At 41.3% G+C, this 24,819-nt stretch overlaps 1 protein-coding gene across 1 annotated transcript in view; it reads right to left on the bottom strand.

Moving 5' to 3' along the window:
* The window catches only part of THEMIS2 (thymocyte selection associated family member 2), a 49,631-nt gene that overhangs the window by 8,773 nt on the left and 16,039 nt on the right, over positions 1 to 24,819 (bottom strand). Inside the window, exons 2-5 of the mRNA XM_072136919.1 lie at positions 18,110 to 18,250; positions 15,336 to 15,740; positions 10,533 to 11,611; positions 8,661 to 8,772 (exon numbers count right to left, since the gene is read on the bottom strand). Of these exons, the coding sequence (XP_071993020.1) occupies positions 8,661 to 8,772; positions 10,533 to 11,611; positions 15,336 to 15,740; positions 18,110 to 18,250 (1,737 nt within the window). The remainder of the gene's footprint in view (positions 1 to 8,660; positions 8,773 to 10,532; positions 11,612 to 15,335; positions 15,741 to 18,109; positions 18,251 to 24,819) is intronic.

Raw genomic sequence — 24,819 nt, 5'->3', positions numbered from 1 at the left:
TTGTTCCATTTTTCCTTGGAGTAATTAGCGTTTTTTGCGTTTTTCACGCGCGTGTTGTTAGCGTTTTTTTTGCGTTTTCGGCGCGTTTTTCACGCGCGAGTCAATGGGAGACTCGAGCATTTTTCAAAGGGACCATGGTTTGGGATTAAAATGTGTTATTTAATTGAAAAATAATGTCTTCTGATAAGTTGCAAACATCTGCGATCTATTCTTCACTGTTCCCCGTGTATATTATCTCCCGACAAGTTAGCAGATGTGAAGAACAGTGAAGAATAGAATAAAAACAGTGAACACAGTGAACACAGGATCATTTAAGAGAAAAACACAGTGCAGAACACAGTGCAGAATAGATTACAGATGTTCGGCACATCTGCTTACTTGTCGGGAGATACGCGCGGAACGGTGCGCCCAAAGTAGCATGTGAAGAACAATATATATGTGTGTGAAGAACACATTGCAGATGTTTAAATACATCTGCAATGTGTTCTTCACACATATATATTGTTCTTCACATGCTATTCTGGGCGCACCGTTCCGCGCGTATCTCCCGACAAGTAAGCAGATGTGCCGAACATCTGTAATCTATTCTGCACTGTGTTCTGCACTGTGTTTTTCTCTTAAATGATCCTGTGTTCACTGTGTTCACTGTGTTCACTGTTTTTATTCTATTCTTCACTGTTCTTCATTGTGTTTTTTTAATTAAATGATCGTTCTCGAGCAGGGGAAATACTGTTATTCTGGTCACCTAGCAACCCTTACGTTTAAAACGCATTGCACTCGCATTGCACTTGCAATGATTGCGAGTGCAATGCGTTCTTGATGCATCTCCATAGACTTGAATGGGGCGGGAAAAACGCGCGTGACGCGCAAAAGTAGAGCATGCTGCGATTTTGACGCGCGTGAAAACGAACGCAAGCACGCGCGTGAAAACCAACGCTAATGAAGAAAGACCCATTGAATACAATGGGACAGAGTGCAATGCAAGTTCTGCACGTCAAATGCACGCGCAGAACTCGCGCGTGAAAAACGCCAGTGTGGAAGGGGCCTAACACTGAACTGCTGATGTGAAAACCACACACAGCAGCTCCTGACCTCTTATCCTCTTCTCTGATGCTGTAGGCTTCGTTCTGTGGACTCTCTCACTCCTCGTTCTGTTTCCACTTGTCTTCTGATAAGACTGGGGAGATGGTATGCGTGCCTGCAGAGAGGGCTCTGTGTGCCCTCTCTGGCATGCGTGCCATAGGTTCGCCACCACTGTACTATGGGAAACAATTTCTTCTTTAACCCCTTCTAAAACTAAAATATTTGGGGGCCAAAGCAATGATTTAAAAAAAAAAATATAACTTATATGTGCCGATATTAATACTTTCTATAAAATAACTGTGGTGTTCATTTTGGTGCTCAATATACCACTTGGTAAATTATTTGAGTGATGTTGTTCTAAAATAGGGTAATCTGTGACAGTTTTCCACAGTTCTGGTACCACAGGAACTTTTCAAATGTGTAATGTCACCTAAAAAAATTTACTCAAAATCTGCTCTCCAAATGCAAAATGAAGCTCTTTCTCTTCTCTGCTCTATTATGAGCCCAGTAAGTGGCTTACATCCACATGTGGGGGATTGCCATATTTGACAAAAACTGCACAACTAAATTTGAGATGTGTTTTCTCTGTTTATCCTGCATAAACTTGTAAATTTTAGTACTAAATATACATTTTATTGTCAAAATAAAAAAATAATAGACAAACTGGGCACACAGCAGGGCTGAGAAGTGCTTTTGGACCTCCGTTTCACAAGTTTGGATTTAGAGTGTCATGTCATGTTCAAAGAGCCAGTGAGGTACCAATGCAATAGAACCCCCTGAGAAGTGACACCATTTTGGAAAGTACACCCCTCAAAGAATTTATCTGGGATTGTGGTGAGCATTTTCAACCCCCACCATGCTGGCCAAAATCTAATGCAAAATAAATGGTGCAGAGTAAAAATTGGGGTTTTCTCTCAAAAATGCCATTTTAGTGGCAAATATATTGTGCCCAACTCATGTCCCTTTAAACTGCCCCCCCTAAAAATCATTCTGCGGGTTGCCCTGAGTACAGCAATACCTCATATATGCCAATAATAGGCAGAGTGGGCACACTGCAAGGCAGGGTAAGAGCAAAATTTTGCTTTTGTAGCTCCGTTTTCAGTAGACTAGTGTTGGGGTTCCCCTTTGCAGGGCCGGCTCCAGGTATAAGTGGGCCATGGGCGACCGAGCCTTACTGGGCCCCTTTTCTGTAAACTCAGTTCCGATCCATGCAGCCTCTCCCCCAGTAGCCACACTGTTACTTTCCCCCCCCCCATTAGCCACACTGTCAAGGTAGCCACACTGTCACAATGTCCTCACCGCCACCCATAAGACACACTCCTCCCCCGACAGTAGCCACACTGTCCTAATCCCCCTCTCCCCGGTAGCCACAGTGCCCCCCCCATGGTGGCCTTAGTGTCCTCATTCACCCAAATTCACCCCTTTCCCCCGGAAAAAAAACATTTGCTCACCTTTCCTAGCTCCACTGAAGCAGCTGCCTTCTTTCTTCAGCATGCACCCTCTGTCATCACATCACGTGTGTCAGATTCAGAGCCGACGCATAGGGCGGGAGCTCAGCGTAGGTGGAGCAAGGAAAGATGAGTTTTGGATTCTGTCTCTAGGCTGGGCCGCTGACAAGTGCAGCCTAGAGACACAAAAGAGGAGCAGGAATGTAAAAATTTTTTTTCACTTGGACCAGCCTCTGTGGTACCAGTACGATAGAAACCCCAAAGAATTGACCCCATTTTAGAAAAGGGCACCCCTCAAAGAATTAATCTAGGGATGTAAGTATTTTAACCCCTAAAATCATGGCTCAAATGTAATACAAAGTGAATAGTGCAGATTAATAATTACATTATTTTACTCAAATATGCCATATTAGTGCCAAAGTATTTTTCCAAAGTCATGCCTCTTAGGATAAACACCTGAAAAATCAGTATGCAGGTTATCCTGGTTATGGCAATACCCAATATGTGCCAATAATCTGCAGGATGGGCACACAGAAGGACTCAGTAGGGAACAAGCAAATTATAGCTTTTTGAGCACCCTTTTTCTCTAGACTGGTATTGGGGTGCCCCTGAGGTACCATTACAATAGAAACCCTTAAGAAGTGACTACCTCTTAGGAAAGGGCACCCCTCAAAGAACTTATCTAGGGTTGTATGAACATTTTAACCCCTGGGATGCTGCACCAATTGTAATATTTAGTGAATTGGGTAGCGTAAAAACTGCATTGTTTTCTCAATGTGCCATTGTAGTGACAAATATATTCAGCCCAACTCATGGCACTGGAGACAAACACCCCAAAAATCATTCTGTGGGTTATTATGGGTACGGCAATACCCCATTTGTGGAAATAGTCTACAGGCTGAAGACACGGCAGGGCTGAGGAGGCAAAATTTAACTTTTGTAACTCCCTTTTCACTACACTGGTATTGGGGTGCCACTGAGGTACCAGTACAATAGAAACCCCAAGAAGTGCCCGCGTTTTAGGAACGGGCACTCCTCAAAGAATTGTTCTAGGGTTGTATGAGCATTTTAACCCGAGATGCTGTCCCAAATGTAATACAAAGCGAATGGGGCAGCGTAAAAATGGTATTGTTTTCTTTTACTGTATGTGCCATTGAAGTGAGAAAGGTATTCATCCCAACTCATGTCGCTGTGGATAAACACCCCAAAAATCATTCTGCGGGTTGTTATGGGTATGGCATGTGTGTCCATAGTCTACAGGCTGTAGACACGGCAGGGCTCCGAAGAGATTGGCATTTGGAGCACAAACATTTTAAATTTTATTTTTTTGGCATCATGAAACATTTGTAGGGTCTGTACAGTAGAAACCCCTGAAAACTGACAGTATTTTAGAAACTACACCCCTCCATGAATAAATCTAGGGGTGTAGTGAGCATTTTAACCCCACAGGTGGACACCAAGAATTATGTATAATGGATAATACATAATGCATAATACAAAATATCAATTATGTCATCTTATGCCACGGGAGACAAACACCCCAAAAATCATGATGCGAGTTCTCATACATCTTACGCCATATGTGGCAATAATCTACAGACTGCGCACTTGGCAGAGCTCCAGATGATTTGCAACTCCTTTTAAATTACTTTTATAAGGCTTTTTATACTGCTCCTTTTGTGAATATAATAAACTAAGTCTTATCTTTCGTACCTGTAGTCTGTGGGTATTTGCACTATTGCAGTTCTTTTTTCCTACAGCACAGAGAAGCCGATAAATATACTACTTGCAATTAAATTGGGTCCATTGGAAGCATTTTGAGGTGAACACGCTCAAGCTGCAAGTGTGGATAGCATCCAACCAGTGTATCCTTTTTCCGTAGGTCTTTTCTTTGGGTAGGAAGCCACAGACGAGCACACCTGAGCCATTTTTTATTGTTTTATTGTAAGGTATTGTGCTATATTTGATTCACTTCCAAGGAACGTTGATATCAAAAGGGGATCCTTTCCTATTTTTACATTTTATGCGGGTGACCTTTAGCGCCGTTCTTTCAAGTTCTAATTGTGGGTGGACTATTTCTTATGCATGTGTGAGATCTTTGTGCTTTAATTATCTGGGTACACGGCAGCAGGTAAGGTAAGGCATGCGGCATGATGTATAAGCTGTGCGAGAGTGCATCAGGGTAAATCGTTCAGGGCAGGGCCGGCTCCAGGTTTTAGTGGGTCCCTGGGCGACAGAGCCTTAGTGGGCCATTCTGTGGGCCGCCCTACAGTGGCCACACTGCGCCCCCTCCCCCTGCGGACACACTGACTACTCTCCTTACCCCCCTGGGGACACACTGATCCCCCCCTGCAAACGTGATCCAATGACGTCATCATGTGCGCCGGCTTCAGCGCAGCATAGACCAGCGCAGCATAGAGGCAGAAAAGTGATCGATCCAGATGGTGATCAATTGTACCAGTGTCTTATAGCGACACTGGTACAATTGATCCGGGGGCCCGAGTGGGCCCCTCCAGTACCCCGGGGCCCCGGCACTTGCCCGGGTTGGCCGGGTGCTGGCGCCGGGTCATCCAAGGTGGTGTTACAAATTCTAAAGCACCCCTTCATACATAACCCTGGTTTCTAGGGGCAACTATCACACTGGTATATGGTTTGTTTCTTTATGCCCCTTTTGGAGCACACCTGGCAACTATTTTGTGTCCTATCCTTGCTGGCAGTTTGGGGAACTTCTCCTGGGGAACATGCTGTGGCCTCGCTTCCAGACGTACTAGAACTCCCCCCTTCCTGGTCTCTAAAAATCAAATGCTTGACTACCACCTCTTGAAAATCCAGGAAAGTTCCCCTCTGGCCTGCACATCGATGTAGCAGGTAAGCATTATACAGTGCTATCTGCATGATGTGCATGGCCAGCTTCTTGTACCACACTATTGACTTCCCCATGGTGTTATATGGCTAAAGCACCTGCTCTAACAAGTCAACCCCTCCCAGGGACCTATTTTAATCCAAAATGCAGTCAGGCTTGGGGGTTTCTGTACTGGTACCTCGTACAGGGGTGCTGGTGTGCCCATGTATTGTTGTTAATACAGGGATGTCTCTCTCTTGTCCTTGTAATTAACACACAATACAGAGTCGCTAGATAGTGCTCGCGTGCCGCACTGGGAATTTTTCTGTAAGCAAGGCTCTTGAACAGGGTAGTTCTAGTAAAAAAAATTGTTCTGTTAGAGGTGGTAGCCTTGGTCCAATAATGGGTGCACCAAATCCCAGATTATCTTTCCAGAAATTCCCAGGAAAGGGGGAGGGGGCACTATTCTAGAGTCCTTCCCTTCATACACTCTGAACTTATATGTGTACACTGATGCACGGCACACCTTGCCCTCTTATTGGGCAGGTACTGTAGTCCTGAAGTCTACCTTTGAAATGTATCAGGGACTCATCTATTGATATGTGCCTCTCGGGAGTATACACTTCCATAAATTTGTCACTTATATTGTCTAATATGGGCCGGGCCTTATACAATCTATCATATTGGGGGTCATCTCTGGGTGGGTACTATGCATTGTCAGCAAAATGCATAAACTTATGGATGGATTCAAAGCGCATCCTACGCATCGCCATGTGGAACATCAGGTGTGTGGTACAGTATGTCTGTGCTCCAATTGTCCCTAATAGTGGAGTTATTTTAACCAGTCCCCTAAAAAGTTCTATGCCCCAATATTTCTCCATCTCTGCTGCACTGACAGGGGTCCACCTATGGGGTTGTGCGTAAAAAAAAAGTGGAGTCACTGTGGGGAGGTGGACAAATAAAATGGACACTCATCCCCACTAGCAGACTCCATATTGGAGGCAATTTAACTATATGCTTCCAAGGCCATGTACATTTTCCGGGCCATGATTCCCTGTCCTGACGCAGGGAAAACGTATGATGGGGGGGATAGTACACAACCTCCTCTGCACTCCAAAATCCGTCTCTGCACTCCAAACTACACAAAACAATTACTCCTCCACTGAACTACTACTCCTCCACACGACTACTACTCCTCCAACAACTACTTCTCCTCCTAACAGATCGTACTTAAAAGTGCGGTTGTGGGGGGAAAGGGAAAACGGACAACCGGGGGGGAATTGTGTGTTTTAGGGAAGAGTAAAGGGACAGATCGCTAGCACTACTCTCTCCAACACCACCAAACACAAAATGGTGATGGTGGAGAGCGTGAGGCTAGTAAGATCTGCCCCCTCAGCATCATAGATCTCCAGTCTCTATTGACTGACCAATGGCGGCAATCAACATCACAGGACCAATCAGATTGGTCCTGCTATGTTATTGGGGGTGGGGGTGGTCAGCAAGCGATGCCGACCCTTCCCACGATGTGTTAGAAGAGCAGGAAGTACTCGCCTCCAAAATATCGGACGTGGAGCACTAAGGGGATAATGTTAGTTAGTAACCAATTTGAAAGGTAAGGCTAACTGTATGATGGGAATAACATTTAGAAATCAGAAAATCACTAATTTTTCTAAATTGACTGGGAATTTAAAGTGGCCCTGGAAAAAACACTTAAAATGGCTCCTATTCTGTGGAATAACTCCTCACAACTGTTGATAGATGGTCTTAATCAACATGTACAGTGCAGAAAAAAGGGACTGATACTGCCTCCCTTGTACAATAATAAAGCTTCTTTTTTAACAGAACACAACTTAATACAGCCTTATATAATATAAATATTCTATGTATAAATAAAAAAAACTACTACAATACTTTCTCAGATAAACAAGAATGTAACTACTATTATACTGCCTTAAAAATTAATATATTATAATACTGCATCCTATGTACAAGAAAAGAACTACTATAATCTTCCCCCTTTGTACAATAATGTAACTACTATAATACTGCCCCCTATGTACAAGAATGTAACTATTATAATCCTCCCCCTATGTACAAGAATAGAACTACTATTATACCGCCCCCTATATCCAAGAATAGAACTACTATAATACTGCTCCCTATGTACAAGATTATAACTACTATTACTACTACTGTGCCATATAACACCACCAGCCAGTCCCCTGTATATAGCCAGACACCTGTGTATAGCCAGCCAGCCCCCTCTAAATAGCCAACCAGACCCCTGTATATAGCCAGCCAACCCCTCTAAATAGCCAGCCAGCCCCCAGTATACAGCCAGACCCCTGTATATAGCCAGCCAGCCCCCAGTATACAGCCAGCCAACCCCCAGTATACAGGCTGCCAGCTCACAGTATACAGTCAGTCAGCCCTCAGTATACAGCCAGTCCCCAGTATACAGCCAGTCAACCACAGTAGACAGCCAGCCCCCAGTATACAGCCAATATACAGCCAGTGGTTTTCCAGTGCATATTCACACCAGCTGTCTCATTTATGTAAAAAGTCCGACATAAATGTGTCCAAGTCCCTTAAACTGAATGCACCAGAAAAAAAACTGGTGCACTCAGTTGAAGCATTTTGGGCGCCCAGAGGGTGTGCCAGATAAATAAAGACCCAGCTCCTGTCTTCATGAATCTGGCACACACTGCAAGATAGGGGCTAAAGTGCATGTAGAACGGTTTCCCTCACTAAGTCACGCCTCTGGCCACTATGTGCAGTTTACCCCACTATTAACAAATGTGGTCCTGAGTGTGAATTTATGTATAAGTAGAAAATGGGCGATGCTCGAGACGTGCTTAAGGGCTCGGACTTTGTCCTTCTTTCTCTATGTGAAAAATTGGGAGGTATGTATACAGTGTAAGGTCTACTATAACGCCTTCCCCTGCTATACCTTATCTTGCGTGTAGTTTGTAGAGTAAGTCTGTGCAGGCTGCTGGTTGCTGGCAGGAAGTGTCTGTGATTGTCTGTGTATGAGCTTGTCTTGTAATGGAGGGGGGGGGGGGGGGAAGAGACAACACTGCATTGAGTAAACAACAGAAGCAAATTATGAGAAGAATATCCCCTACCCAACCATAGGGGATTTACGGTCGGTTCCCAGGCAAACAAAATTGTATACATCAGGACTGATAAAGACAGGTTGGAATTATATCTGTAAAATCCTGTTATCCTGAGTATATTCAAGAATCTTGTCTTTGTGGGAATACAACTTTAATGTAGCATTAACTGACCTTCATGAGATTTTGTGTTTGTCTTCAGGGTTGTACTATATACGTTCCTTTGTACAGTGCTTGGAGACTTGTGGTGAGCAGTCAGAACATCAGAATTGGTAGTTTGGAATCTCTGCAATTGGATACAAAAAAACACACACATTATATTCCACCAAAAATTTCTCATACTTTGATTATATCACTGCGTATGGACAAGGCTACATTGACGGCCCTAAACACCCACAACCTTGTCACCTACATAACAAGCCAGATGGCTTGAACTAGCTAAACTGATTCTGGGATGTCATATAATTTGAAAACAACTCTAATTATGTTTGCTGCAATTGGGCCTTAAAGGGGTTTGCCTATGAAATACAGTCAAATTGTAATCCCCTAGTAATGTTTACACAATAAAGATCAATTTAATCCCTTATTTTGCAATTTTACTCAGTTTCTATTACCATAGTAACAATGTGTGTGTAACTGCCATCACCGCACATTGGGGCACATTTACTTACCCGGTCCTGTTGCGATACCCGAGGTGTGTTGTCCGACGAGGATGATGTCCGGCGTGATTCACTAAGATTGTGTACCCGATATCCTGCATGTGTCGCTTCCCCGCTGAGGTTCACCTTCTTCCCGGTGTATGTGAGTGTATGTCTTGCGACACAATTTGAATTTTAAATCCCGCACCCAGTCCGAATCTGTAGGGTTGTCTTATTTGTGTCGCATGAAAGTCGGCGCGATTGCGGCAAAATCCGATCCTGTGCGTCAAAAACCCTGTTAAATGCAGCGCAAATCGGAAATAGACGGGAAACGCCCGACGGAAATGCGTTGTGCGGACCCTTAGTAAATGTGCCCCATTATCTCACTGAGATGGATCTCACCATAACACTGGCCATTCTGAATGCACTGCAGGCAACTGACTACAGCCAAACATAGTGATGATCACATGACCTTTCCAGGCAGGTGCAGGACATGTGATGGGGACATGTGACCAGCGGCCATCTTCTGTCTCTGTCTCTTCCACATAGACTACAATAAAGAATTAAAATGCTAATGCCCTTTTAACCAGTCAATAGATTTTGTCTATGTCCACAGCTAAGGAGAACAAAATTTTAAATAACAACTAATGACATATTAGCTTATATTTTAATGACCCATTTGAATGAATTATTAATTAAGCTTCTTCCTGGAATACCCTTTAAACACTGCAAAGTTATACAAAGTTGATTTTACTGGTGGTTGAGTTGAACCGCAGTCACTAACAAGCTGAATCCATTGTCACCAAAAGTTTGCCTGTTTGATATCTTACGCGTGGAAGGCCGTACTATTCTAGGATAGTTCTTCTAGGAGACTAATTTCCTGTCTACGGAAACTCTAGTACTTGATGGATCCTAGATCCTCTACCTGCTCTATGTGAAAAGATTTGGTGAACACTATTATGTCTAGGGATGTCTATAAAGGTAGAAAATGCTAAACATGGTGAAATATGGGACCACTGATGTGATTTCCTGGCCATTGGCCACCAACCAGACAGACACAATCGGTATAGGATTTGCTGTAGAGCAGAGTGTTGATAGTTGACGTAGCAATGCTATCTGTGCTTTTCTGGCATCTCCCCAATGCCCCTCTGCTATTTTGAAAGGATGGATAACCAAATTTAATATCAATGGATTGCAAGTTTCATATTTTCTACGCTTTTGTTTATTATTTCTCTTCATCGTATTTACTGTTGTGTCTACAAGTCTACTCAGATGTATGTCATGTACTACGTGTACCTATGTACCTCCCATATCTGTTCTATCCTCCTATGTAATGAAACACTTTAAACATATTTTACAAATCATATAAAAAAAGTCTGCATCACCAATAAGAATGGCATTCAGGTACCTTTAGTTTTAGAGGAATCATTTGTTTGGTCTCCACAGGTTTTTTGCTCAATTTTCTTTCATCTGCTTTTTCTGCTCTTTTGGGTGGCCTGGGAGGTGGAAGTTGTTGGCTGGGTAGGTCTTTTCGCAGGTTGTAATAAAAGCACTCAGTAAGTTCTTCTACTTTTGTGGAATTAGTTACCACAGAAGATGATGAGACTTTATCTTCCAATAAAACCACTGTAATGTTAAAGTATTTAATAGCCATCTCAAAGCACTCTGAAGCTTTGTCATATAAAGAAACACACAGTGCAGGCTCTTCCATAATCTCTTCTAGTCTAATAGTGAGAAATCCGGACAAAGGATCGTTTGATAAACATGTGTCTTTTGCTACAACTTTAACATCACAAGGCAGCTTAAATTTCTGTATTGCATTGAAAAGTTTATATTTTTTAGTATCTTTAACTTCCTCAACAAATCTGCCTTTCATATATATAGGAAGCAGTACTTCCTCTGGTTTATTGTCATCATCATCTTCATCATCTTCTTCTACTGTGCCTTTACTACAAACTATGACTTCAATTTCCTGTGGTCCCTGTGAAGTTGTTAGGATGGTTTTGGTATGGTGTAAAACCTGTAAATGGTCTCCAGTACAAAGAGAAGGGCAGTTGTCATCTCCACTATCAAAATCCTGGGTAACCACAACATCAAGTTGAGCTCCTTCTAAAGTTTTGGTCCAGAGCTCAAAAACTGAGTCAAACTCTCTAGGTTTTAGACGAAATTTGCCTTGATAGGAATCATAGATATAAAAGAATTTGGATGTCTTGTTTTTAATACCTGTAGCCAGAACTTTCTTTGACACCATTTTTTTGTAAATAATAATTTTCTGTCCTGTTTGTAGAGCAGAGTAAGTGTCATTTTTTACCAAATGCTGAACTTCTGTTGCATCCAAAATTTCTGCTATGACAGGAAATTTCTGTTGATGATCATAAATCTCTGTCAAAGACAAGGGCTGGATAAATGTTATATTTCCACAGTAGTCAGTGATGTCAATAACATCGACTTCTAGGCTTGATGGCATCTTCACAAATCCTTTTCTCACTGAGTTAAAAATATAAATAAAATTCAATTAAATATGATCACACCAATAATTAAGAGATTAAAGATCAGATACTGCAATAATTTGTGCTATGCTGGTGTAAATCGTGGGGTTTTCCCACAAAAGATCATTCTCAAATCTCAATACCCTAGTGATGTTAACACAATAAAGATCATTTAACCCCTTCCTTTACAATGTTACCAATTTTTATTGCTGTTTCAGTTCCTATTACTCCCTAGGCTGTTCAAAATCCCAGGGTGTGGGTGGTGACTTTCTAAGCAGACACATTATGATCCATCTAGTTTTGTGGGGTGACTCTATGGTTACATTATCAGGATCCAAGGTGTATCTGCATCTGGCTTCTGACATTGTACTAACACACTGACACATAGAAGGATAGTTGAGACAGATTAGAGATGGGATGCATGAGATGCCTATTACACAGAGACATGACAGACAGAGGCTGACACACTTTTACACTGTGAGTTCTGCTACACCTCTGTTCTCACCTATATGTGCCTCCCCATTCCCCTGAATACTTATCTCCTTGTAGTTTGTAGTTTGCAGCTGCACTCACCATATGTGCTGTACTGCAGGGGGCTGGTACTGCTACAGGCACAGAGCAGAGAGAGACAGAAATCTCAGCTCCACCCTGTCACACAGGAATCTAAGATGGCGGCCACTTGATCCTAAGTCTGAAGTTACAGGGTAGTGTCTAGGGGCAGCTGAAATTGTGTACACCAGGACAGATAGAAACAGGTTGGATTTATATCTGTGAACAACAGTATTTTTTTAATAACAGGGAATTAGAGAATGAGTTATTTTGTTATCCTGAGTACATATAAAAAACTTGTCTTTGTGGAAATTCCCCTTTTAAGATAGAACTCACTTAGGTCCCATACACACTTGCAGTTCAGTTCTGGTTGCTCAGAATTTGAAGTAGAAACCTGCCTTTTCAGCTTTGCCAATAAAGATAGTTGTCACGGGTGGCTCACCTGTGCCCCTCGCTCCCTCCCCTCACCCGTGCCCCAGGCGCAGCGCCAGCGTCAAATACCCGTCCCTGCTCCCGAGTCCCGGCCCCGCTCCGTGCGCGTGTCCCCGTGTCCTTGGGTGTGCGCGGCAGCTTCAGAAAATTTAAAGGGCCAGCGCACCATTAATTGGCGCTGGCCATTTTCCCATGAGGCTATTTAAACCTGCCTCTCCCATCATACCCTGCCGGATCTTTGAGCCTCACAGCCTGAGAGAAAGCTCTATTGCGATTTTCCTGGGTTCCAGTGTCTCCTGCGTTCCAGTGTCTCCTACGTTCATGTGTCTCCTGCTTTCCTGAGTTCCTCCGTGCTGCTGTTCCTGTCTACTAGTGTTCCTCTGTGCTGCTGTCCTGTGTGCTGTGTTCTCGTACCCATCTGCTTGAACCTCCTGTTGCTGACCCCGGATTGGACTCTGACGTTACATCTCTGCTGCCTGCCCTGACCTTGTGCCTGTACCTGACCACGAGATTGTCTGCCGTTCCTGTACCTTGACCTTGGCCGCCACTGCAGACAAGTCACGCCTGTGGAACGACCTGGTGGTACCACGCCGCAGCTTGTCTAACCCGCTTTGCGGCGAGCTCTGGTGAAAACCGGGTACCACTTAGACTCCGGTCCCAGGTAGTGGCTTGTGTCATCGTCTGCAGTGGTCCAGAGGATCCACACCTGCAAGCCTGACAATGGTCATTATGGCCAAACAGTTCAATTTTTGTTTTATTAGGGCACCTGACAGGACATTAAGGGCTTTAATCTAGGTTCTTTTGTAGTTTAGGCTTCTTCTAAACAGAGAGGCAGAACTCGCTTTACTGTAGATCATACCCTTATCAGCTTTAGCCAGCATTTTCACAAAGTCTTTTCCTATTGTTCTTAGGTTGATATGCACATTTCAGACCAAAGCATGCTAATGAGACACAGAATTCTTTCTCCTTCCTAAAGCTTCCAAAGACATGGCATCATCATATGGTCTGCTCCAAATTGCTTAACCCCTTAAGGACACAGGTTTTTTTCGCTCATTTCTTGCTCTCCACCTTCAAAAATCCATAACTTTTTTATTTTTACGTCTACAGACCTGTGTGAGGGCTTATTTTGTGCATAACAAATTTTACTTTCCCGTAATGTTATTTATTTTAACATGCCTTGTACTACGAAGCTGAAAAAAAATTCCAAAATTGGAAAAATTGAAAAAAAAAAGTCACGTTCTTGTGGGCTGTTTTTACGATTTTGACTTTGCGCTCCAAATAACACCTCAGCTTTATTCTTTGGTTCGGTGCGATCACGGTGATACCAAATTTATATAGGTTTTATTGTGTTTTAATACATTTTCAAAAATTAAACAAATGTGTACAAAAAAGAAAAAAAAATTTTTGCCATCTTCTGAAGCTAATAACTTTTTCATACTTTGGCGCACGGAGCTGTGTGAGGTGTCAATGAGCCGATGTTTGCATTGCTACCATTTTGAGGTCTGTGTAACATTTTGATCATTTTTTATTCCTTTTTTTATGTGATGTAAAAAGGTGTAAAAGTCGCATTTCGGACATTTGGGCGCCATCTCCCGTCTCGGAGGTCACCGCCGGCCGTAACCGTTTTTATATTTTGATAAATCAGGCATTTTGGGACGATACCTAATGTGTCTGTGATTTTTACTGTTTATTATGTTTTATATCAGTTCTAGGGAAAGGGGGGTGATTTGAGTTTTTAATATTTTATTAATTTTTTTTATTTTTTAAACTTTTTTTTTCTTTTTTTTTTCACAAATTCTTAGACCATCTAGGGTACATTAACCCTAGATGGTCAGATCGTTCCTACCATATATTGCAATACTTCTGTATTGCAATATATGGCAATTTTGCAGCTCATTCATTACAATGAGCCACTGGCTCATTGTAACGAATCTGCAGAAGCCAGATAGCCTTGGGTCAAACGAAGACCCGAGGCTACCATGGCAACCGATCGCCGCCTCCTGATGACGTTCGGGGGCGCGGCGATCATAATAAAAATGAAAGTGTTAATAGCCGCAATCGGTGCAAGCAGTTATCCACAGTTATTAGCGGTGGGGGTTTGCTGCAATATGCAACAACCCCCACCTTTGTATGAAGAGGACTCAGCCCGTGAGCCCTCTTCATACATCCCCTATACCTCTGCGCCGTAGAGCTACGGCGCAGAGCGTTAAGGGGTTAAAGGGATAATAATCTTAATGTATGTAGACGTTTGACTTTGCAGAAAGTAATAAAAATGCCTAAAAGTCTGGCATTAGGCAAATAGAAATAATTTTGGTAATCCTATAAGTGTCTTTGATGTAGTATATGTAAACTTCTGGTTTTAACTGTATAAGTTCACATGACAGTGTTTGTTGCAGATTTTGACCTACATGGCTTAAATTTTATGTGGCCTCCACTTAGAATATGGAGCACTTTGCTTCTTTTTGTTTTGTGAGTGGACAATGCCATGTGTGGAAAAAAGACTAATTAGTTTCCCATTCATTTCAATCTGAGAGGGATGTGGTCATGGACTGACCCAAATGGAGTAAATTGAACTGTCCCATTAATATTAATCTTTATTCATAAAGTACCATCAAATTCCATAGCTATTTACAGATTCTATTAGAGTAAAAGGTTTAAAATGACATAAAAGTCTTAATATAAAAAGTAGGTACAGTTCTATTTGCTAATATCCCCTATCACTTAACCAATAGTATACTTACTTTGCATAATTGTTTTGATTTCATATTCAGGACAAAGTCTATATGTTCCAGTCCCCATAGTTGTGCACCTGAAGTTCTGTTTACTTAATCCTGGGTCTTGTAAGATCTGTTCCAGGGTATACAATTCTTTATTTTCCCATTCATAAAATTTCCCCTTGGTAGGTAAGGGAATTTTGATGTAATATGAGTCAGGATCCTCAAAGACATAGCATTCACCACAGCAATTGATTCTGTCGGTTGAATATAGCTGGATAGGAAGTAACTTCTTGATTATATTTTCTCCTACTGTAAAATCTGTTTCCGAGGTAAACCAGTATGTACGACCATGATGTTTACAGCATAGCTTCTTATGTAAGTCACCAAAAGTGTCATATACACAGTTATCTACACTGACCTGAAACACACCTAAAATACAATGGTCATATAGTCAGAACTTACTTTCAAGGCTAACAGAATAAATGCATTAAAACAGTTGAAATTTTTATATGCATCTGATTGCTTTATGTTAGAGGGGATATCCATTTAGAAAAATGCTACTATCCTTGCTGAATCTCCCCTCTTATGCTCCTCCACTGCTTTTTTTCATATTCCTGGCCATTACTGATGAGGCCAAGCAGTCAACAGTTATGTGTGCAATGACATTGGTTTTCTCGTTTCTGTGACTGTTGTGGCCCCTGGTTGGTCTCAGCAGTCACATGGCCCAGGAAGAAGTGTCAGAGTCAAAGTTGGAATAAAATGGACTGACTCCGACTCCAAAAATATATAATAAATTGTTACAATTAGTTCACTGCAGTATGTGCTGAATATTTTTTTTATCAGAATTTGAGGAAATTATGGAATGCCTTATAAATATCTGTTCTATTTGTGATCTAAGGATGTAGGATTTTAGTCTAGAATGTGGATGCACTTTTTGCTCATGCCTAGTAGTGAAGCTCCTCTCCTACAGATTAGAGGGGAAGGAATGTCTGCACTTATCATAGAGCTTCAAGAGTGATAACTGAATTAAGGCAGGATTGTATAGTGCAGTGGTGGCTAACCTATGGCTCTGGTGCCAGAGGTGGCTCCAGGCATCGTCCTGCAGTCCCAGACAGCTCAGGATTTGCTATGCACAGTGCTATTTTAAAATGACAGTGCTACCTGGGACTACTGGAGGAGTGGGAAGGTGTGGACAGATCTAGATTATCATTATGTAGCTCCTGCTCCGGCCCTGACCATTCTTCCTGTTTATGGGACCCTGGAAGGAAGCTACAATGATCATCCAAATTTCTTCTATTTTCAGGGTGCTGGTATCAATGAAAGCTGTGACAGTGAAGGGAGTATAAATCACAAATTAAATTTCTGTGTTGGCACTTTGTGATAAATAAGTGGGTCTTGATTGTAGTTTGGGCACTTCGTATCTAAAAGGTTCACCATCACTGGTATAGTGTATGTTCTCTCTGTATACTACTGTGTATATAGTTTGCTTCTCCTCTCAGTTCAAGTTTGTAGAGGTTAGCTGCGTTGATGGATTATATGCATTATACATACTGGGAAAAACTGTTTTCTAACAATCTAAATTCAGAAATACAGAAACACACACATGAAAAGTACTAGAGGTATAGAGACCAAGCCTTCATATTATCTAGCACTGCAAAACTGTGCAGTATTATGTTATGAAGCGCATATTCAACTGTTTTCATGGAAAATCCTGATAATAGAAGTTAAAGCATTCATCAAAACTGACGGTTCAATTCTTCTATATCTGGAAATTGTTAGAGATGTTCCCCTGTGTGGTTACTGCATCACCACCAAACAAAGTCAGTGTAGAGAGGCTGTTCTATAGCTTAAAATAATTATGTCAGACTTGAAGTCATCTATGAAGGAGGATATGGGCGATACTGTTGCTAAAAACAAATTCATAGACTCACTAAACAAATAATATTCAGTACATTTTTGTTGAAAACAGTTTTTTTATGTTGTACCTAAATAACGTAGTTATTGTATCATAATGTTGAGAAAAAGCCTTATTATGACTGTAAATGTATCACTTAGACAAGACCTATGTATGGGGGTGTTGCAGTCGAAGTTAGGGAAGTCAATTATTTTTGTTGGCATGGCATTTATAAAGGTTATGCTAAAAATGGAGACAGTTTATTCGGCTATTTCGTTTTCTGCATTGGTTCTCCCCTTAAGTTTTTTGTTTATAGTTCTGAACCTATGCGTCTAAACTGAACATTCATATTTTTTTGTTAGATTTGTTATGTTAGATTTACGCCTCAAAAAACACTCCATGAGCTAGTGGGATTTCCTGGACTGAACCTTGTATCACTGAACTGACATGCTGAAGCACACAGGGGGATGTGCATCCCAAGTGTCTGAAAAACTGTTGTAGTTGCTCATGGCAAGCCCAGCTTTGATTTTTCTGCAGTAGTTTATAAAATGAAAGCCATGAGAAAATTAAACAGTTTTACTCTTAGACACTTCTGATACCTCTCCCCCATAGAGCAAACTCACTTGTGGTTACCTAACCTAAAACAGCTCATCCAGCTATTAGTGGCCCTTATACTGCTCTGATAATGAAAAGAATTAAAGGATATAAGTAAACTTTTCTTTTTAACCATAAGAGGGTATTATTTTGTAAGTGGTAAAACATAAGTGGCCTGTGGTGTTGATGCACTACTAACCAAAAGCATATTAGGCTATCTTCCAATAGAATAGGAATGTACAATGCAACAATAAAAAAAATGCCTAAATGGGTTAAAGTCTGTTAATGAAGAGAAATATTCACAATTTACCTTTAAAGTCTTTTTGCAGATGCTGTTTCTTTCCTGTTTGTATGTCTACAATACAAACGGAGAGCAACTCTTTGCCAACAACTTTCAACAAATCCCCTGTTGACAAACAGCACTCTGAGCCAGCAATATCATATATGGAACCTGTAAATAAAATAGTAATCATAAAATCAAGTAAATATGTGGTCTAGTAATGTTCATTTTCTTTTCTTCACTGTGAAAACTTCAATTAACCCTTTTAATTACCCATTTTCTCATTTTATGGATATTCTATGTGAAAGAGAAAAGGTGTAAAGATAATGAAGGATCCTTTTACTATTTTTTAAATTAAAAAACTGAAAAGTGTAGTATGTAGAGATGAGTGGGTTAGTTGAGTTTTGGATTCGACTAGTTTGTCCAAATATCTGGGACTATTCTGTTTGGGGCTTCAACTTTGATGAAAACTGGAACCCATACATGAACCCCATTAAAATAAAAGGGGGGCCCAAATTTTAACATCCAAAAGTGGCTCTAAAATGGGGGTTGTTAGGTTCATAAAAAAATAGTAAAAAAAATGTTGCAGCAGTTAAAGACGCTCTGGGTGTTAAGACCCACTTATTTACATAGAGGATCCAAGTGGAAAAGTTTTTACTGACAAGGCCTTTTTACCAACGTGAAGTATCTGTATTAAACACATAGGCTCCCGCTCAGGGTCTGAGCCCTCTCCATACAAGGTGGGCGTTTCCTACATATTGTAGCAAACACCCACCAGTAACACCTGCGATCGGCTTTGGCACCGATTGTGGGTGTTAACCCTGTAAATGCCTCCAGAAAAGCTGCCGTGGCGTTTCTATCCCGGTGGCGTGTGGAAACTGCCATATTGGATTTGATCACCGCCCCCTGTGAAGTCATTGGTTACTTTGACAGCCTTAGGCCACACAAAGACCCGAGGCTGTCTGATGTTAACCCATGTATTACAATGTGCGATTTGCATATTGTAATAGATGATGTGTAAAATCCCCATATACTGCTATACTCCAGTATGGCAGTATATTGGAGGATCAATAAGACAACTTAAGGTTAAAGTACCATATGGGGTCTGAAAAATGGTAAAAAAAAAAACACCTCAATTACCTCAATTACCTCAATTACATCATCAATTACTAACACCTAAAAATGGAAATCAACCCCCTTTCCCTAGAACTGATATAAATATAAACAATCATAAACGTGTTAGGTAGTGCTGTGTCCCAAAATATCCCATCTATCAAAATATAATAACTTTTTTTCCAGGTGTTTAATTCCCTGATGGAATATAGCTCCCAAAGTCAAAAATGCCGCTTTTTTGCCATTTTGAAAAATATAAAAATTACATCAAAGGTGCTAAAAAGGCTGTGAAATCCTTAAAATGGTAGCAATGAAAACATCATTAAAATTTGCAAAAAATGAGCCCACCCACAGCTCTGTACATCGAAGTATGAAAAAGTTGTTAGCGGCAGAAAATGGCAAAATTAAGAATTTTTTTTATACAGGAGGTTTGAATTTTTGTAAATGTATAAGAACATTTTTAAACCTGTACATATTTGGTATCCCTGTGATTGCACCGACCCAAAGAATAAAGTATTTCATTGTCATTTGGGGTGCACAATGAAAGCCGTAAAATCCAATCCCATAAGCAAATGGTGCAAATGCATTTTTTTACCAATTTGAATTTTCTTTTGCTTCCCAAAACATGGCATTTAATATTGAATACTATCACACAGCCCTCACAGTAAGTCAATGGGTTTCAAACACTTAGGGGCACATTTACTTACACGGCCCATTCGCGATCCAGCGGCGCGTTCTCTGCACAGGATTCGGGTCCGGCTGGGATTTAAGATGGTAGTTCCTCCGCCGTCCACCAGGTGGCGCTGCAGCGCCGAAAATAATCTTAACGCCCCGGAATGCACCATCCCATAGAAGGTGAAGGTGAGCGCTCCCCAAGCGACACTTTTTCGGTTTTTAAATGCGGCGGTTTTTCCGAATACGTCGGGTTTTCGTTCGGCCACGCCCCCCGATTTCTGTCGCGCGCATGCCGGCCCCGATGCGCCACAATCCGATCGCGTGCGCCAAAAACCCGGGGCAATTCATGTACAAGCGGCGCAAATCGGAAATATTCGGGTAACACGCCGGGAAAACGCGAATCGGGCCCTTAGTAAATGACCCCCTTAGTGTGTTCTTACTCATGACAATATATATATATTAAAGTCAATTACCACCCGGATGACAGTATTCCCAGAGGAAGAAGAAAGATCTGTGATGGAGTCCATAGTCACATGAGACCACGGGTGGCTGGGTATTGGTAACGACAGTAGTAGACGAGATGGCTTATTATGAGCACAGTAAGTGCAGGAGCCCACAAAATCCCGTACATCTTTGACCAGATCAGGCCACTAATAGAAATGGGAATTGAGGGCTACAGAGTGTTGCACTCCAGGGAGACCAACCACACAAGAGCAATGTCCTCAAGTCAAAATCCTCTTTCGAAGTGCAGGTCAAATATTGGTCTTGCCAGGAGGAAGCTGCCGAAGATCCAATGGAGCAGAAACTACTAGTTGCTCAGGAGAAATAATATGCCGAGGAGACGGTTTTTCCCCCAATAACATCAGAGGCACGAGAAAGGGCATCAGCCTTGACATTCTTCTCACCAGGACAGAAGTGAATCAAGAGGTTAAAACATGAAAAGAAGAGTTACCAGAGGGCTTGCCGTGGATTGAGGTGCTGAGCAGTCTGGAGATAAAGGAGGTTCTTTGTATACACACAGACCGGATGGTGAGCTCCCTCCAGAAGATAACGCCATTCTTCAAGAGCAAGTTTAACCCCTTAACGCTCTGCGCCGTAGCTCTACGGCGCAGTGGTATAAGGGATGTATGAAGAGGGCTCACAGGCTGAGTCCTCTTTATACAGAGGTGGGGGTTTTTGCATTTTGCACAAAACCCCCACCACTAATAACCGCGGTCGGTGCTTGCACCGATCGCGGCTATTAACCCTCTAAACGCCGCGGGCACTCTCCATGCACCTGGCATGTAAAGTAGTATTACGTTAAATGTCTATAAGGGGTTAAGGATGCCTTTACTCTTTAATCTGTTTTATTGCTATATGTTGCAGGGGACTGTCTTAAAATTTCTAGCTGAAAAGCAGATATTTAGTTATTTACGTTTTAGTGACATTATGATGATTTATTCATGTCAACATATGACTATAAGGTATCTGTCAACCCTACACATGTCCATTTATTACATTAAGGTACTGAAAGGTAATATTTCTGTTTGGATCACATTTTTTGCCATCAAAGTAAAAAGTACACTAAACCCCTCCTCATAGAAACAAGCTCTCAACTGAAGCTGATGGGGCAGCTAGCTGTTATTTTCTGACTAAAACCAATCAAAGCACATTTTGTTACTCAAGGTTGTACACTCACACCTGTTCAAAGCAGTTAAAACTGGTTTGAATCACTGACTGGTAACCGACTTACGATTTTACTTAAAAAATGCTTTGTCCCAATTAATTTTCACAGCGATGTAAGTATCATTAGAATTGTTGTCAAATGCTCTCGAGCTGCGCTAAAACTATTTCTCATCAAGTAACTTTACAGTTACATTTTAATGTAGTTAAAAAGGGCAATTATTTCAGATTGGCACCTTCTCTTCCTGAGTGCCTTCAGAAGTGCAATTACTAGTTTTTGAGCAGTCCCTGCCACTCTCACTAACCCTAATGGTGTGAGCCTGCTAGAATGAAGCAGATTTCAGATGTGCAGCCCGGCCAATCACAGACATGCCTAAAGAGAACATGGCTGTGGTTGCTAAAAGTGCTGCAAGCTGCTGGATTGGCTGCTTCACCGTAAAAAAACAAAACAAAAAACAAAAAAAGCATATAGTGAAAACGCTTCTTGTGACAGGGCCTGGTGTTTGCTGCTTTATTTTTCAGAAAAACTGTTCTGTTCTGGAGCATTCAAAACTCTTTAAAACTCCGAATAAAGTTATTGAACCTCCTCTTGTTCATGCAAAAAGATTGAAATGCTTGAAAAACACATGTAAGAAGTCAACATTTTGAATTACAGAAGAAAAGTGTTTATTTGGCAGTAAACTATAATTTGCAAACATGTATTTTCCACTTGATAACCCCTTCAAATGGGTTTTCCCATGAACATGACATTCCATAAGCTGTAAATAAGTATGTCTACAACAAAAGGATAGTAAGATGGAAACTGATGCTACCATTCCTCACTATATTGCCATATGAGGGATGTCTTCCAAGAGTCAAACAGGGAACAAGCCGCTTGTGCAGTCTGCTATGGTGGTGCTCTATTCAAAATAAAAATAGTTCCAACTTCAATGTGTATAAACTTTCGATCATATTGGCCTCCTGAGGACAAGATGGAAAATTTGCATAATTTTATCTTCTTTCCAGTGTCCCTCTGTACAGCAGAAGGGTCCTCCAAAGATAATTTGGCCCTGTCTACTCATTCTCCCTCTTCCTACAGTCCCAAGTAGAGAAGCAAGTATCGCTTTAGAATATGTCTGAAAGCAGCATCTTTTAAGTTGCTTGGAACTGTAGGAAGATTCTTTGAGTCCGGGCTGGTGTGCTGGGGAGATGGCCCGGGTGCCCACAGAAAGGGCTCTGAGTGCCACCTCTTGCAACCGTGCCATAGGTTCGCCACCACTGCGGTAGAGTAATAAACCTATAAAGCCCCGCCTCAGGGAAATTCCCATTGGTTCAAAAATACTAGACTCACAATTACTGTACTTATTTTGTATACAAAAGAGCATCATGACTCTTTATAATACTGATAATGTACCACGTACGCCATATAACTTACTTAATACTGTATACTCTTAAATGCGATGTGTACGCGAGGTTGCTGGGTTTACCCAAAATGGCGGCTGTGAGTAATTTGTAAATGCGCAATTCATGTAGGCTAACTACAGTCTCTACAGGCTACAGGCTAATTAGAATAATAATGTATAATTTATCATTTTGGTAGGGACTAAATAGGGATAAATATTCTTCAACACGTCACAGCGGTAAGTGCAAAATATGTGAGGTTGAAAATAGATAACAATTTATATATTTATAAAACATAAGGGACTAAGCCACATGTTCTAATCAGGGACTAGGACGATATAGGCATATTTACATTTTCATAATGTCCAGCAAAACGAAGTATATATGGTTTTAGAGAAACACAATCATATCTGTTTTTTCATTTAACCCTAGGGGACTTGTAGGATTTGATTTGAGAATTCATTGTGCCTCCTTCTGGAGTAATAAGCGCTGTCAATCACCCCCTTGTTTTAATGGTGGGACATGTTCAATACCTTCAAATCTTAATACCCTTGGACCAGCATTATGATGCTCTCTGACATGGTCTATTAGTCTAGTTGCTCCTTCTCCCATTCTAATAGACCTAATATGTTCTCTAAATCTAGTAAACACTTGAGATGGTCTCTTCAATGTAAAAATATTTGCATGGACAAAATACAACATAGATATTAACATAACTTAATGAACATAAATATTCTGACCTGCAGGTCAAGAATTGCTTGATTAGGCGGGGCTTTGTAGGTTTATTACTCCACAGTCATAGCGGTCACATGATCAACAAGCCGTAAGAAGTGTTATACACGTGAAATGGACGTTGCTTGTTTCACATAGCTTCGATTTGGTGAGTGCCATTCTTTCATCTTTTTATAGACATTGTAAATGAGTGTGTGTCTGAAGATGTGCTCCTGCTGGAATGCTGGAATTTATTTCTACCTGAGCACTGTTTAAAGAACATCTACCACCAGGATGAAAGACTGTATGCAAATGACTAAGGACGCACTCAGCGTCTGAAACGCGTTGGAATTTCGATGTGTCTATATATGCCTTTTAAATGAAGCTTGAATAAAGAAAAAGTTTTTTTCCTTGGTCCGTGGGATTTGAGCTTGAAAGCATTGTTTGTATATTGTGACGCCCTCAAAGTGGAATGAGGATCCATGCTCTCCCCATACAAGGTAAATACACGTGGTTGGAGCTGAAGACTGCCATTGTGGCACTTGCTATTTTGTATGCAAATGAACCTGGTGGTCTCCAGGCTCCATTAACATTTGAATGCAGTCCTTCATCCTGCTGGTAGATGCCCTTTAAAACATTTAATGACTTGACCCATTTTGGGCTTTTTGTTTCTGATTTTTGCTCCCCATTTTCAAAAGTCCACAATTTAAAAAAAAAAAACTGTTTTTTTGTGTAATAAATTGTACTTTCAATTGACAGCAATGAATATTCAGTGTACTTGGAAGTGGGCAAAAAAATCCAAATATAGTGAAATTGGCAAATAAACATATATTTGTGGGCTCATCAGTTTTCATCAGAGTTTGTTCAGTGTCTCAGTTTTTGATGCACCTTTTTTTGGTGTTTTCAATGCGTTTTCCACATGCAGATAACGTGCGTGACAAAAAGACCTAGGACTGAGTCTATCTTTTCCATGGCAATTGATCAGTGAAAAACGCTTTTGATGATCTCCATTGCCTTGTATGATGCATTTTTCACACGCGTGACTTGCAAAAAGTTGAGAAGGCTGAGATTTAGACGCAGGTTAAGAATAATGTGCGCGTGTGCGTGAAAAAAAAGCACAATTGAAAAAAAACATTTATTACAATGGATCAGAGAGCGATGCAAGTTCTGTGCATCAAAAGCACATGTGTAGAAGATGC

Source organism: Engystomops pustulosus, chromosome 2 (assembly GCF_040894005.1).
Source record: "Engystomops pustulosus chromosome 2, aEngPut4.maternal, whole genome shotgun sequence".
NCBI classification, from domain to species: domain Eukaryota; kingdom Metazoa; phylum Chordata; class Amphibia; order Anura; family Leptodactylidae; genus Engystomops; species Engystomops pustulosus.
Note: the sequence above shows the minus strand (reverse complement) of the source record. Positions and strands in the feature narration are given on the sequence as shown.